The 14,145-nt window shown below is 44.7% G+C and overlaps 1 protein-coding gene across 1 annotated transcript in view; it reads left to right on the forward strand.

Moving 5' to 3' along the window:
- The first annotated feature begins 289 nt into the window (after positions 1-289).
- syngr3a (synaptogyrin 3a) overlaps positions 290-14,145 on the forward strand; it is a 137,584-nt gene continuing 123,728 nt past the window's right edge. The window contains exon 1 of the mRNA XM_072480851.1: positions 290-461. Within this exon, the coding sequence (XP_072336952.1) occupies positions 363-461 (99 nt within the window). The 5' untranslated portion in view covers positions 290-362. The remainder of the gene's footprint in view (positions 462-14,145) is intronic.

Below are 14,145 nucleotides of genomic sequence, written 5' to 3' on the forward strand. Positions count from 1 at the left end.
ATGTGATGCACTGTCTAATTTTGGCTGCTCTTAGCTGTGTTTTTCAAGAAATAAAAGAAAAAAAGCAGAAACATTATTATCCCATTCATGCTGACTGGAAAAACAGCCCCCCCCCCCCTTACATTTCCCCTCCGACAGCTTTGGGGTGGGGTGGGGGAGGGACCTGGTGGAGGGGAGGACAGGTGGGTGACAGGCTGTTGGCATTTCGCTTGCAGGGAGACACTGCGCGGTGGCGCGCTTTTAAACCCGCGTGCACAGGCGCCAGGAGCGTGGTCGCGGTCCCCGCTGCGCGTCCCCGAGACTTGGTGGCGAGCCGGACGCCGAGAGACAGGCAGAGAGAGAGAGAGGGAGGAAGGCTCAAGATGGAAGGAGGTGCGTACGGAGCTGGCAAGGCTGGATCTGCTCTGGATCCCATCTCTTTCCTCAAACAACCCCAGACCATCCTCCGCATCCTCAGCTGGGTAAGGCAAATGCAAATAGTATTTACTTTTAAAAAATAGACACGGAAAATGAAATTGTAAATGCAATGTGTGATCTTTTCTGTTATAAATCGTGGAATGGGAAATCAGAGGCATCAGCTACCTGGTGGAGATGGGAACCCAGGTATTTGTGAGATATCTATTCATCAGTAAAACGTATTTCCTCTTTTGTGTATCTCTGTCGTTCTGGCAGCAAATAATGTGAAATGTCGAGGTGATCTAATTATTATTAAAACATGCAGGGGTTGAAAAGCCAGGTATTGCTGTAATATTCATTCATTGTTCAATGTGGAGGTAGATACAATGTACAAAGACGTCGATTTTTTTCTTGCAATTGCTATTTGTCTGTGACCGGATTTTCTGTACCGTTTATTGTCCAAACACATTTACAAATATCAAGAGAACAGTTTTTAGTTACTGGAAATTCAGGCGACCACCGAGATGCTAGTTGCCCTTTTTTTTGGAAAATAAATATGTTTGCTACATTGTGCAGATGTATTCTCACTCCACCTGTGCGAAGGTGAGGGAAAATCCAGTTTCACTTCCGTAGGTTTCTGTGTTCGGAAACAAAGCTAGAAGACAGAGTTTTTATTTAGGATTTTAAAAAAATGCCAGCTGCTTTGGCCACGGGTGCTGTTGCTTTGCGTTTCGACAAATATGTGATACAATTAAAATCTTGTCTAAAGTCAGAACTGCATATGTTGCCATTCCATGTCCTTTTGGAGCAATGTGTGTATGTGTGTGCGTCTCCCTACCCCTTTTGGTATTCCCCCAAATTATCACACATTGCTAACCTTTGCAAATGCCAGGGAAACATGATGGGAAAGTTATTTTTATTAGTCAGTACATGAAGTTATAAACCCCCTGTCTCAAACAGATGGCCTTCCTGCAAATTAGTTACAAGGTTGCTTTCTCACCGTTCACACAGCACCATAAACCATACAACTGATCAGAGATTAAGTAGCAGTCTTCGTTCTCCCTCCTGATGTCTGTGCTTTCACAATATATCGTTTGACTGCTTGTACAGATTTTTTTAATTCAAAGGAACTTTTGAGCTATCAATCTGACATTTGATGACGTTTCCAGCCCCAATGATGCCAACAGAGAGGCTATGATTGAGATTGATTGAAAGATGTCATGGTTTGGCATAGATGGTGTGAATTGCCACAGGTTTATTTCCAATATTTTGTCATGCTTTACATATTTTAATTACTTCCAGTGTTCTAATTTCTGTCCCCAGTAGCTGTTATTCTTTTCATAAATAGACACTTTCTAGAAAGAGAGAGGCACAGGTACATGTGATATTTTATTTGTTACAAATTCTGATATTGTATCAGCTTTTCAGGCGTGGGTGTATCATCCAGTACATTCTTGAATACGTTTCCATGCATCATTTACCAAATGTGCATTAATGGATGACACAAAATTATAATTTCTGACTAAAATACTAATTGGATGCCAGTTAGGCTAAAGCTAGTGTGTACACTGTGCCTTGAGCAGAATTGTTTGTTGCCCAGACAATGATACACTTACACCCTGTGGCTTACACTCAGCACAGCAATTTCGACAGAGGTGTATTGGGATCCTGGACGAGAACAGGATTATTTTCAATTTGTAAATCTGTGATGAAATGTTGCTGCACCACAGGAGTGATAACACTGACCAGTAGGCCCCCTTCAAAGTACGCTGCGCCACGTATCGACGACCTCAGGCCATTGGCTGAGGCCCACTCCCCAATGCTCCGCCCTCGGCCGGCCGGGTTCCCAACGGCGTCGGTCACGCGTGGTCTCATTCATCGGGAACTCAGTGTGGCGGCTGCAGAATCTGTCCAGCACCGCCACAGTCGGGGGAGGGCCGATCCGTGGGCAGAGGGGACTTTATTAGGGGCTGGGGGAACTGTGGGAGGTCCGGGGATGGGGTAAGCCGGCCGAAGGGGGGGGGGGGACTATTTCGCAGTCCCGGTCCGCAAGCGGCCGCCGCCGTGCGCATGCATGGCCATGGACCCGGCAACTCTCCAGGCCATATCGGCAACTAGAGCCAGGTGCTCTACGCTCCTGTCCTGCTAGCCCCGAGCAAAACGGGGAATCGGCCGTTTTGCACCAGTTTTTCTGGCATAAAACACCACCGTTTCCATGCCGGTGTGGGGTCATAGACCCAGAATCGGAGAATCCAGCCCCTGAACTTACTTCCTAAACCTGCCACTATATTCTCATTAAGCAAACCAATATATTTTAAATACCACTCCTGAATGAATTTAACAACCAACCAGGGTTTTACTTGTTTTTCTCTGTGCAGTATCTTTGGAGAGAGAACCTTTCAGGATCAAATGGAAACACCTCTGTTCAGTATTCTAGGACCAAATTACTTTTCAGACAGGCCTGGCTCCTTCCATTGACTACATCACCTGTACCCAAAACTTAAAGCATTATTTTGTCTCTTCTTGCAGGATGACCCTTGACTTGTTGAGTCAGGATCAAACACAATACCCCCCCATCAATGATCTACACCCAGGAATCCTTCAAACTTACACAATATTCCATTAGCTAGCTATCTGTAAACAAGTAAATGGTTCTAAAGATCTAATAGAATAACACTTCTCCAAATTAATGATTACCTCACTTTTACAACACCTTAATCATCACTCTATCAGTCATACTGTCTGTATGCATCTTTAACCCAGGTTTTAATAGCATTACTGCAAAGAAATTATAAAATATAAAATGTGACAATTTCTTACATTCATCACAAGTGTGATACCCTTAGCTTTGTATTGCAATTGATTAAAAAAAACAAGGGGCGGCGTGGTGGCACAGTGATTAGCACTGCTGCCTACGGCACTGAGAACCCAGGTTTGATCCCGGCCCCAGGTCACTGTCTATGTGGAGTTTGTACATTCTCCCTGTGTCTGTGTGTGTCTCACCCCCACAACCCAAAGATGTGCAGGTAGGTGGATTGGCCACGGTAAATTACCCCTTAATTGGAAAAGTCAAGAATTGGGTACTCTAAATTTATTTATTTTTTAAAGAAAAAAATGATTTAAAAAACAAAACTAAAACCTAATTTTCATTTATTGGTTGAAGCTAAACACGAGGTTGTGCTTGATCTAACCAGGAAGTATAAGTTTTCAATATGTGAGGTAAATAGAGTGTAAGGGAATGGGGTGAGGTGTGGGTTAAAAAAACACATTCTATTAAGATTACTGCTTCCAGACTCTGCACCCCTAATCAATTAATTATATCCAACAGAGCAAACAGAAGATTGGTCTGATCGAGATTTTGTTCATGTCACTGTCACTTGTACCTGTTGCGATTAGTCATGGGTTTTTCCAATTTTGTGGAGAACACCCAGCACAAGGTGTCACACTGTTGGCAACATTCTCTGCACTACATCCACAGCAATAGGCAAAAACAACATGTCACGAGAATTACTCAGAATTATTACCCGCAGGTTCTGTGCATTAATTAAAATTCTACACATAAGGATTGATTCTGTTGTGAATACAGCCCTATGGAGAGGCATAATTTGTAACAATTGATGGACTTGGCTGACGTTGTCAATAAATCCCATCTTAAAGCCTGTTTAAGAGGAAGAATAGAGAACAGTATACTCTCAATCTGGAATTCCATTTGGACTCGCATCTTTTTAATAGTGCCACCTGAATAATGATCTTTGCTTTTGAACAACATCCAGGTTTAGGAGGTATTCTGCTCTCCATTCTGCTCTGAGTTCATTTTGCTGCCAGGATTTGTGGGGTTATGTCAGCTGAGTGCAGTTGCTGACTTGGATCCTCTAGGAGCCTTTCACTATAATGTTCATCACCCAGGTAACGGAGATCTGTGGGAAATCCAAGAGCTTAAATACTTTACATTGAAAATATTCCCCTGCCCTCAGTCCATTGTACATTGGTTTACCTCACATTCATGGACATAAAAGCAGAGTTGCAGATTGTAAGGGGGCGTCATGTGTTACTAAAATAAAATCCAAAAAAAATCTGAATCAAAATACAAATTGCTGACTTGTGTTACGCACAAAACAACAGGAACATTTCATGAATAATGTTTTTATTTTGCCAAAAGCTCACTGTCACAAAAGCTGGGCCTATTCACCTGGAGAATTATTTATAGAGTTTTGAAACATGGCCTGAAAGAATCTCAATAGAGCATCACTGTTAGTCTGAGCATAGGAACATGGGACTTAGGAGCGGGAGTCGGCCATTCGGTTTTAGTTTCCTGTCTTCCCCCATTATAATATCCCGCACGGGACCAATGGGGTGGGAATGCTTAGCTTCCCCATTCTCCTTGCTGAGCACGAGCTAGCCCGCTCTGGGTGGGATATCTCATTAATCACTGTTAAAAGGTCAGCCAGTAATGCACTGACCAGAGGTGAACCCGGGAGGGATCTACCGCAGTGTTCTTCAAACTTTTTTTCCATGGACCCATTTTTACCAACAGGCCAACCTTCGGGACCCAACCCGGCCGACCTTCGCGATCCATGCCGGCTGACCTTCGCGACTCACGCCGGCCGAACTGCGTGACCCACCATTTTCTCGTACCTTGTTTGCTGCTGACAAAAATGGAGGAAATGGTTTTGGAATGGTTTTGGGTCCCTTTGGCCCTCGTACACGCTCCTCCAATGGAAGCTGTTGGATGAAGGTGAAGCCTTCCGGTGTCGGAAAGTATGGAGTCTCCATCTGTCCAAAGTTCTGCATTTTTTTCCTGTAAAGTCTTATCAAATAAATCCCCCCCGAACTTGTAAAAATAAATAAATAAAATAAATGAAAAAAAAATAATTAAATGAATAAAATAAATGAATAAAATGAAAAAACCCTCCCTCCCTGAACTTGTAAAACAAAAAGCTGCGACCGATGATCTGGCACGCATGCGCAGTGCGGCCGCAATTTTTTACATGTTCGTGGCCATTTTGAAGGCCGCTTGCAGCCGGCGTTATTAACAGCCGGTTGCTGCTGCTGTTGCACGCAGATTTGCGTGATCAGGAGCGCCATGACAGACGGCTCCGCGACCCTCCTGACACCCACGGGTAGTGCCCCCGAGTTTGACAATGCTCGATCTACCGGGTAGTGTATATATCGTTCTTGTAAATAAACTTTGTTTCTTAGTTTCCTCAGTGTGGACTACCCGTGTCCTTATTAAACCCATAACCTTTGGCTCCCTTGTCAAAAATCAGTTTAACCCTGTCTTGACTAAATTCAAAGATCCAACCTCCACTGTTTCTGGGGAAGTGAGTTCCACAGCCAAACAACCCTCTGAGAGAAGAGAATTCTCATAATCTCCGTCTTAAAAGGGAGACCTCTTAATTTTAATTGGCGTCCCCTAGTTCTAGACTACCCCCCACAAGTGGAAACAGCCCCTTGGTATCCAATCTATCAAGTCCTCTCAGAATCTTAAAAGGTCAAAGAACAATATAGCACAGGAACAGGCCCTTCGGCCCTCCAAGCTGTACCGGTCATGATACCAACTTTTTCTAAAAGCCCTCAGCACTTTCGTGTGCCGTATCCCTCTATGCCCATCCTATCTATGTGTTTTTCAAGATGCCTTTTGAACGCTGTTAATGTATCTGCTTCCCCATTCTCCCCTGGCAACGTGTTCCAGGCACTCACCACCCTTTGCGTATAAAACCTGCCTCACACATCTCCTCTAAACTTTTCCCCATGGACCTTAAACCTATGCCCACTGGTGACTGACCCCTCCACCCTGGGAAAACGTCCCTGCCCATCCACTCTATCCACGCCCATCATAATCTTGTATACTTCTATCAGGTTACCTCTCAACCTCCGTCTTTCTAATGAAAACAGTCCGAGTCTATTCAGCCTCTCCACATAGCTAACAATCTCCAGACCAGGCAACATCCTGGTAAACCTCCTCTGCGCCCTCTCCAAAACTTCCACATCCTTCTGGTAGCGTGGCGACCTCAACTCCAATTGGTATAGGCCCAACCTATTCAACCTTTCTTCATAAGATAAATCCTTTACTCTAAGAATGACTCAAAGTGAATCTTCTCTGAACTGCTGCTAGTGCAATTATATCCTTTTTCAAATCAGGAGACCAGAACTGTACACAGTACTCCAAATGTGGCCTCACCAAGGCCCTCTATAGCTGTGGTAAAACTTCCTTTGCAACTTGTATGGTCTATTTCCCCAGTAATGAACACCAACAATTAATTTGCCCTCCTAATCACTTGCTGCATTTGCATATAAATGTTTTGAGATTCATGTACCAAAATACCCAGATATCTCTATACATTGAGTTCTGCAATCTCTCTCTTAGACCAAAGCAACAGGAGTAGGCCATTCAGCCTCTCGAGTCTGCTCTGCTATTCAAAGAGATCATGGATGATATGTGGCCCAGCACTATATACCTGCTTTAGCACATATACCTCAATACATTTGCTTAACAAAAATGTATCTATCCCAGAATAAAAATTAACAACTGATCTAGCACCAATTGCCATTTGTGGAAGAGAGTTCCAACCCTCTACCACCCTTTGTGGTAGAACTACTTCCTAACATCTAAGTAAATGGGCCTAGGTAGAGGGCTGGTGCAGATTTGATGGGCCAAATGGCCCCATTCGGCACTGTATGGATTCTATGGAATATAACAATTCTATCTCTCCCAAATGGTCTTGCTCTATTCTTTAGACTATGCTCCCTAGTTCTAGAATCTCTAACCAGTGAAAACAGTTTAGCTTTATTTACCCTGACTTTCCCTGTCAATATCTTGAATACTTCGACCAGATCACCCTTAAACTTCTAAATTTGAGAGAAAACAGGCCTAATTTGTAGAATCTCGCCTCGTAATTTAACTCCTGAAGCCCAAGTATCATTCTTGTAAACCTACAAGGAGACTATAGAGGATAATTAGAAAACACTCCCTCCAAGGCCAAAATCTTCCTAAGGTGTGATGCCCAGATCTGCTCACAGTACTCCAAGTGGGGTCTAACCAGGGATTTGCAGCATAACTTCTGCATCCTACTATTTAAATAGACTGATGTTCTATTCTTCCCGCCAAAGTGGACAAGTTCACATTTTCCCACATTACACTCCATCTGCCAAATTTTTATCCGTTTGCAGACTCTTACCCCTTGACAACTTACTTTCCTACCTATTCTGGTGTCATCGGCAAATTTAGCAACCATATATTGAATCCCTTCTCCCGAGTCATTGTCAGAGATTATACATGGTTGAAGTCTCAGCCCCTGTGGCACTCCACTAATAACAGTTTGTCAACCCGAAAGATATCCATACTGTCTTCTTCACGTTAAATTACCAATTCTTCATCCATTGTAATATGTTACTCCCTACACCATTAGCTCTTATGTAAGAACCTTTAATGTGGCAATTTATCAAATGTCTTTTTGAAATCCAAGTATACCACATCTACATGGTCCCCTTTAACCACCTTGCTTGTTTATTCCAGAAAGAACTCTAATATATTAGTTAAACATAATTACCCTTCCCCAAAACCATTATACTCTCTTATCCCAGGATGATTTTTTAATTATCCTCTGTAGCCTCCTTAATATTGCATTCCAGCAATATTTCTATGACATATGTTAGGCTAACTGACCTATAGTTTCCCTCCTTTCTTGAATAAAGGTGTTATACTTGCGATGTTTACTTGGACCCTTCCAAAGTCTTAAGGAATTTTAGAAGATTATAACCAATTCCTCGACTACATTTTTTAAGACCCCAGGATTCAGGTCATCATTTCCTTGGGACTTTCAATCTTTAGGCCTAATAGTTTTCCTTTTCCTTTTTCATTTTTCCTGCTGATGATGATTGTTTGAAGTTCCTGCCTCCCTTTTACCTTTCAATTTTCAAGTATGTTTGATAAGTTTTCTACAGTGAAGACAGACACAAAATACCTGTTCAACTTTTCCATTATTTCCTTGTTTTCCATTATTAATTCCCCAGACTCTCGAGAGAGAGAGAGGACAAACACTCACTTTAATTACTTATAGAAACTCTTACTTGCTTAACAAATATATGTTTATATTTCTAGCTAGCTTTCTTTCATACTCCTAATTTTTTTCCTCTTGATGTTTTAGTCATTCTTTGCCTGTTTATAAAATCTTCTCATCTGCCACTAATCTTTGCAGAATTGTATGGTTTCTTTCAATTCAGTACAATTTTTAACTTTCCTATTTAGCCATTGGTGATGTATGCTTCTCAAGAAGTCTTTCTTTCTCTTTGGGATAAATCTTTGCTCAGAGTTATTAAATGACTTCTTAAAATTATGCCACTGCATCTCTACTGTCTTACCCTTTACCCTTTAATCACTTTAGCCATTCCTGCCTTCATACCCATATAATTACCTTTATTTAAGTTTAAAACACTAGTCTTAGACCCACACTTCTCACCCTCAAACTGAATGTGAAATTCTATCATGTTATGATTGCTGTTGCCTAGAGAATCCCTTGATTATTCCTGATGGTCCAATACTTTGCGCTTGACATGTCTCATTTGTCTCCATTCCATCCTTTCCTACTATTTCTCTTTCAGTGTTTTTCCAGCAATTTAGAAAAATGTTTTTCAATGATGAACATTCTTTAAACATTTTATAATCTAGCTAAGTTATATTATTAGTTTAATTTCTTAGCATGGTGTAATTTTGATTCTTGGAACAGCTTAAACTTTATTTAACTTCTTTATTTAATTTTGCTAATACCTTGAGCAAACAACTTATAGTTTATGGCTTTACTCCTGTTTGTTTTATTTCTGCTCTCTCATTATTTGGCCCTGAGCCATGGAGCATTCACCGACTGAGGTCAAACAAAGCAGCCTGTTCTCAGCTTCTGTTAACCAAATTATAAAGAGAAGAACTAGAAAGTCATGGATAATATGAATTCTGAACTTCCCCTGTTCCGCCTGATGAGCTATGTGGGAAGTTAGCATTCCAGTGCCCTTCGCACACCTTATTTTCACAGAGATATTTTAAAATTATTTATTAATTATTTCGTGAGATGTGGGCTTGTGTTGCCCTTGAGCTAAGTGGCCTGCTAGGCCATTTCAGAGGGCAGTTAAAAGTCAATCACATCACTGTGGATCTGTAGTCACTTGTGTTATGCTGCTTCGGATAACACAGGCTGCTACTTGATGCAGTTTAAACTAAAGGATGCTCCATACTCTGAAATGAGTTCAACGTGTTTATTGAAATATTAACACAGTTCTCAAATGAGTTTGACTCTCTGCTAATCTAACTGTAGTAACTCAGTCTAACTGTACCAGCTTGCTCTAAGCCACATGATGGGGTGTGATGCTGCTGATCAACCCTGTCTAACTCTCTAGATGTCTGACTGTGGAAAGAGTACCTCATCTCTTTTATAATGTTTATGTAATGCCCTCTTGTGGTGATGCCACCTCTGAGTGTCCTGACTGCCCATTGTTTGTGTCCTATTCTGAGTGTTCATTGATTACATGTTTGCATATCATGACAGTCACATCAAGAGCAGACCAAGTAGGGTGACAGGCGTAATTCCCTAAAGGGCATTAATGAACCTGTTGGGTTTTTACAACAATCAATGATAGCTTCATGGTCACCATTACTAATACTAACTTTCAATTCCCAAATTTATGACAGCTGCCATGGTGAGATTTGAACCCGTGTCCCTGGTGCCATTAGCCTAGGTTTCTGGATTTTGAGTGCAGTGACATTTCCGCCATATCTTCATCTTCCCCATAGGAAGAATCTTTACACAGCTTTGTGTCACTCTTGGCACATTGCTTTTGAGAGGGTTGTGAGGTTCTGGAGAACGTATTTATGTTCACAATTTGTAACCCAATAACAGATGATGATGAACTCTCAAGTGGACATGATAGGGGGCAGCACGGCGGCGCAGTAGTTAGCACTGCTGTCTCACGACGCCGAGGACCCGGGCTCGATCCCGTCCTCGGGTCACTGTCCGTGTGGAGTTTGCCCAATCTCCCTATGTCTGTATGGGTCTCACCCCCACAACCCAAAGATGTGCAGGTTAGGTGAATTGGCCATGTTAAACTACGCCTAAATTGGAAAAAAAAAGAATTAGGTACTCTAAAAAAAAATTTTTTTTTTAAGTGGACATGATTGGTCCTATGACACTATTCGAAGAAGAACAGTGAAGTTTTTCAAGTGCAACAAATTCAGAAAATTCTGGAGAATCTCAGCAGGTCTGACAGCACCTGTGGAGAGAGAATAGAGCTAATAGACGCGATTTAATGGTGCGGTTAGCCAAGAATGACTCTTATTAAACAGGATTTCTGGGCCTCCGTGAAAAGTGCCCCGTGGAAGCCGCACTTAGTCCCATTTCCTGCACTAACAAGCTCCGCTCGCAGTGCAGGAAGAGATCGGGGTGTCATCTTTAAATGGCACCCCAATCTCCAGACCCACCAAAGCCCCAATTAGGGGGTCACCGAGTCCCCCTGCACCCCATCTCATAAGGGCAGGCACCCCTGGGCCCAATCCTTGGCATGGGCAAGATGCCACCTGGACACCTTGGCACTTCCAGGAGGGCAGTGCCACTTGGGCACCCTGGCATTGCCAGGATGGAGGGTTCCCAGCTGGCAGGACCAGGGTGCGAGGCTGGCGATGCTACAGTGCTAAGGCGACATTGGAAGTATCAGGTAACACCCTGTCCCGAGCCCGACCACCTAGGAGCCCCTGATCGCCTGGGAGGCCCCCCAAGTGCCTGTCCACCTGGTCCATATTTGTGGAAACCAGTTCTAAACGGCGCCCGGCCAGGGTCCCTCGGTGAGGCCGTCCGATCCCGGACGCTGGGTAAATCCAGCGTAGACATATTCAAGTGAGACTAACTGATCACTTGAATGTGCAGTCCGGATCCCGACCTCAATGCGTGAGATCGAGATCGCGACACCTCACGAGATCTCGTTAGATCTCACGAGTCATGACGGGGCAGGTAGATCTCACGAGAGGCTTCTCGTAGGATTTACCAGCCTCATCGCATCCCGCGTCGGGCGCGACAAGATCGCACCCAAAACTTTAAGTCTGGGTGACTCTTTGCCAGAGCTTGGTCCTAGCTCTGATTAAGTCATCCAGTCTCTAAACGTTAGCTCTATTCTCTCTCCACAGATGATGTCAGGCCTGCTGAGATTTTCCATCAGTTTCTGATTTTGTTTCAGATTCCAGCATCCGCAGTTATTAGCTTTTATCTTAAAGTTCCTCCAGCGCCCTGGCTAATGCTTATCCTTCCACAAAATCACTAAAATTGTGATTTCAGTGTACAGTATTAAAATTGGCTGCCACCTGATGTGTTGGGTGCTCTGGATCCGTGGAACACATACAGGCCACCAACACTTAAAATAGTGCAACACTATTTTATTAAGTTAGAAACTGTTGAACATACTTTCACTGTGGGTTAACACGATGTTAGATTAAACTAAAGACCTATGCCTGTCCTAACCAGTCTATGCACTCAGCACATGGCGAAGATCTGTGCTGTAAGCTGTAAGCTCTGTCCTTCTAAGAGGCTGCATCCCGAATGAGTGGGAAATCTGATGCCCTCTGTCTATATAGTGAGTGTGCTCTAACTGGTGATTGGCTGCGGTGTTGTGTGTGTTGATTGGTCTTGCTGTGTGTCCATCAGTGTGTGTGTGTCTGCACCATGATATACTGGTGTATATTATGACATTCCCCCTTTTACTAAAAAAATGCATGTGTGTGGCAATAAATAATGTATGGTGAGAATGTTCCTAACTATGTGTGGGGTGCGAAGAGATATTTATAGGACTACATACATGAGAACTAAGCTATTTACATGGGAAGGTGCCTGGTGCAGAGAAGCAGTATGCAATAAGAGTAACGAGATCAACACTATATACAAACCAGGGAAACGATCAAACAAAGCAACAAAACAATTCAGAGAGTCAATAAGTTCGCAAAGTTCATAAATTTAGTCTCTGAGGTGGGTGACGAATTCTGGTTGACCACCTCAAGGGTGGGTCGAGAGCCGCTGGTTCAGGAGCGGGCTGGACTGCGTCAAAGTCAGGGGGATGCAGAGTGACAGGGAGCTCTGCATAGTCCGTGGCAGGGTCAGCAGGACGGCGAGGCGACACTGGAGGATCACGTGGCGAGCGTGGAACGAGACGAAGGGTGCGTCGATTGCGGCGCAGAATAGAGCCATCCGGTAGACGAACCAGGAACGAGAGGGGGGCCACCTGCCGAAGGACAACAGCGGTTGCAGACCATCCGGAAGATGGACGAGGACGTTGTCACCTGGAGCCAGAGCAGGGAGATCAGCTGCACGGGAGTCATGAGCCGCCTTGTGCTGTGCACGAGACAGCTGCATCCGACAAAGGACCGGAACGTGGTCGAGGTCTGGGACATGGATGGACGGCACCGTCGTCCTCAGGGTGCGACCCATGAGTAACTGGGCTGGCGACAGGCCAGTGGACAGTGGGGCGGAGCGAAGGCCAGCAGGGCAAGGTAGAAATCGGACCCACATCGGCAGCCTTGCATAGGAGCCGTTTGACTATATGTACTCCCTTCTCTGCTTTGCCGTTGGATTGGGGGTACAAGGGACTGGACGTCACATGGGCAAAATTGTACTGCTTGGCAAAGTTGGACCATTCTTGGCTGGCGAAGCAGGGGCCATTGTCCGACATAACCGTGAGCGGGATGCCGTGTCGAGCAAAGGTTTCTTTACATGCACGAATGACTGCAGACGAGGTGAGGTCGTGCAACCGTATCACCTCCGGGTAATTCAAAAAGTAGTCCACGATCAGGACATAGTCTTTACCCAGCGCGTGGAACAGGTCGATGACCACCTTGGTCCATGGTGACGTGACCAATTCATGGGGCTGCAGGGTCTCACGTGGTTGGGTCGGCTGCAAGCGCTGACAAGTGGGGCAGTTGAGCACTGTGTTGGCTATGTCCTCATTAATGCCGGGCCAGTACACTGCCTGTCGGGCCTGTCGGCGGCACTTTTCCACACCAAGGTGGCCCTCGTGTAGTAGTTCCAGGACAAGCTGGCGCATGCTATACGGGATGACAATGTGGTCCAGTTTTAGAAGAACCCCATCTACTACCGCCAGATCATCTCTGACATTATAGAATTGAGGGCATTGGCCCTTGAGCCACCCGTCCGTTAGGTGGCGCATGACACGTTGTAGCAAGGGGTCAGCCGCCGTCTCGCGGTGAATTTGGACGAGGCGTCATCCGAGGCAGGTAGATTGGAGGCTGCGAATGTCACATGGGCGTCAACCTGGCAGACAAATCCCGCTAGGTTACATGGAGTGTTGACTGCCCTGGAGAGAGCGTCAGCAATGATGAGGTCTTTGCCTGGGGTGTACACCAGCTGGAAGTCGTATCGCCGAAGCTTGAGAAGAATACGCTGGAGGCGAGGCGTCATGTTGTTCAAGTCTTTCTGTATTATATTGACCAGCGGGCGATGGTCGGTCTCGACGGTGAATTGTGGAAGTCCGTAGACATAATCGTGAAACATAACCACACCGGTCAGAAGGCCCAGGCACTCCTTTTCTATCTGCGCGTAGCGCTGCTCCGTGGGGGTCATCGCACGTGACGCACATGCAATGGGGGCCCATGATGAGGCCTCATCACGTTGAAGGAGCACTGCCCCAATACCGGATTGACTGGCATCGGTCAAAATTTTGGTCTCATTTGCTGGATCAAAGAAAGCTAAGACCGGGGCCGTGGTC

The sequence above is a fragment of the Scyliorhinus torazame genome, chromosome 17 (assembly GCF_047496885.1).
Source record: "Scyliorhinus torazame isolate Kashiwa2021f chromosome 17, sScyTor2.1, whole genome shotgun sequence".
NCBI lineage: Eukaryota > Metazoa > Chordata > Chondrichthyes > Carcharhiniformes > Scyliorhinidae > Scyliorhinus > Scyliorhinus torazame.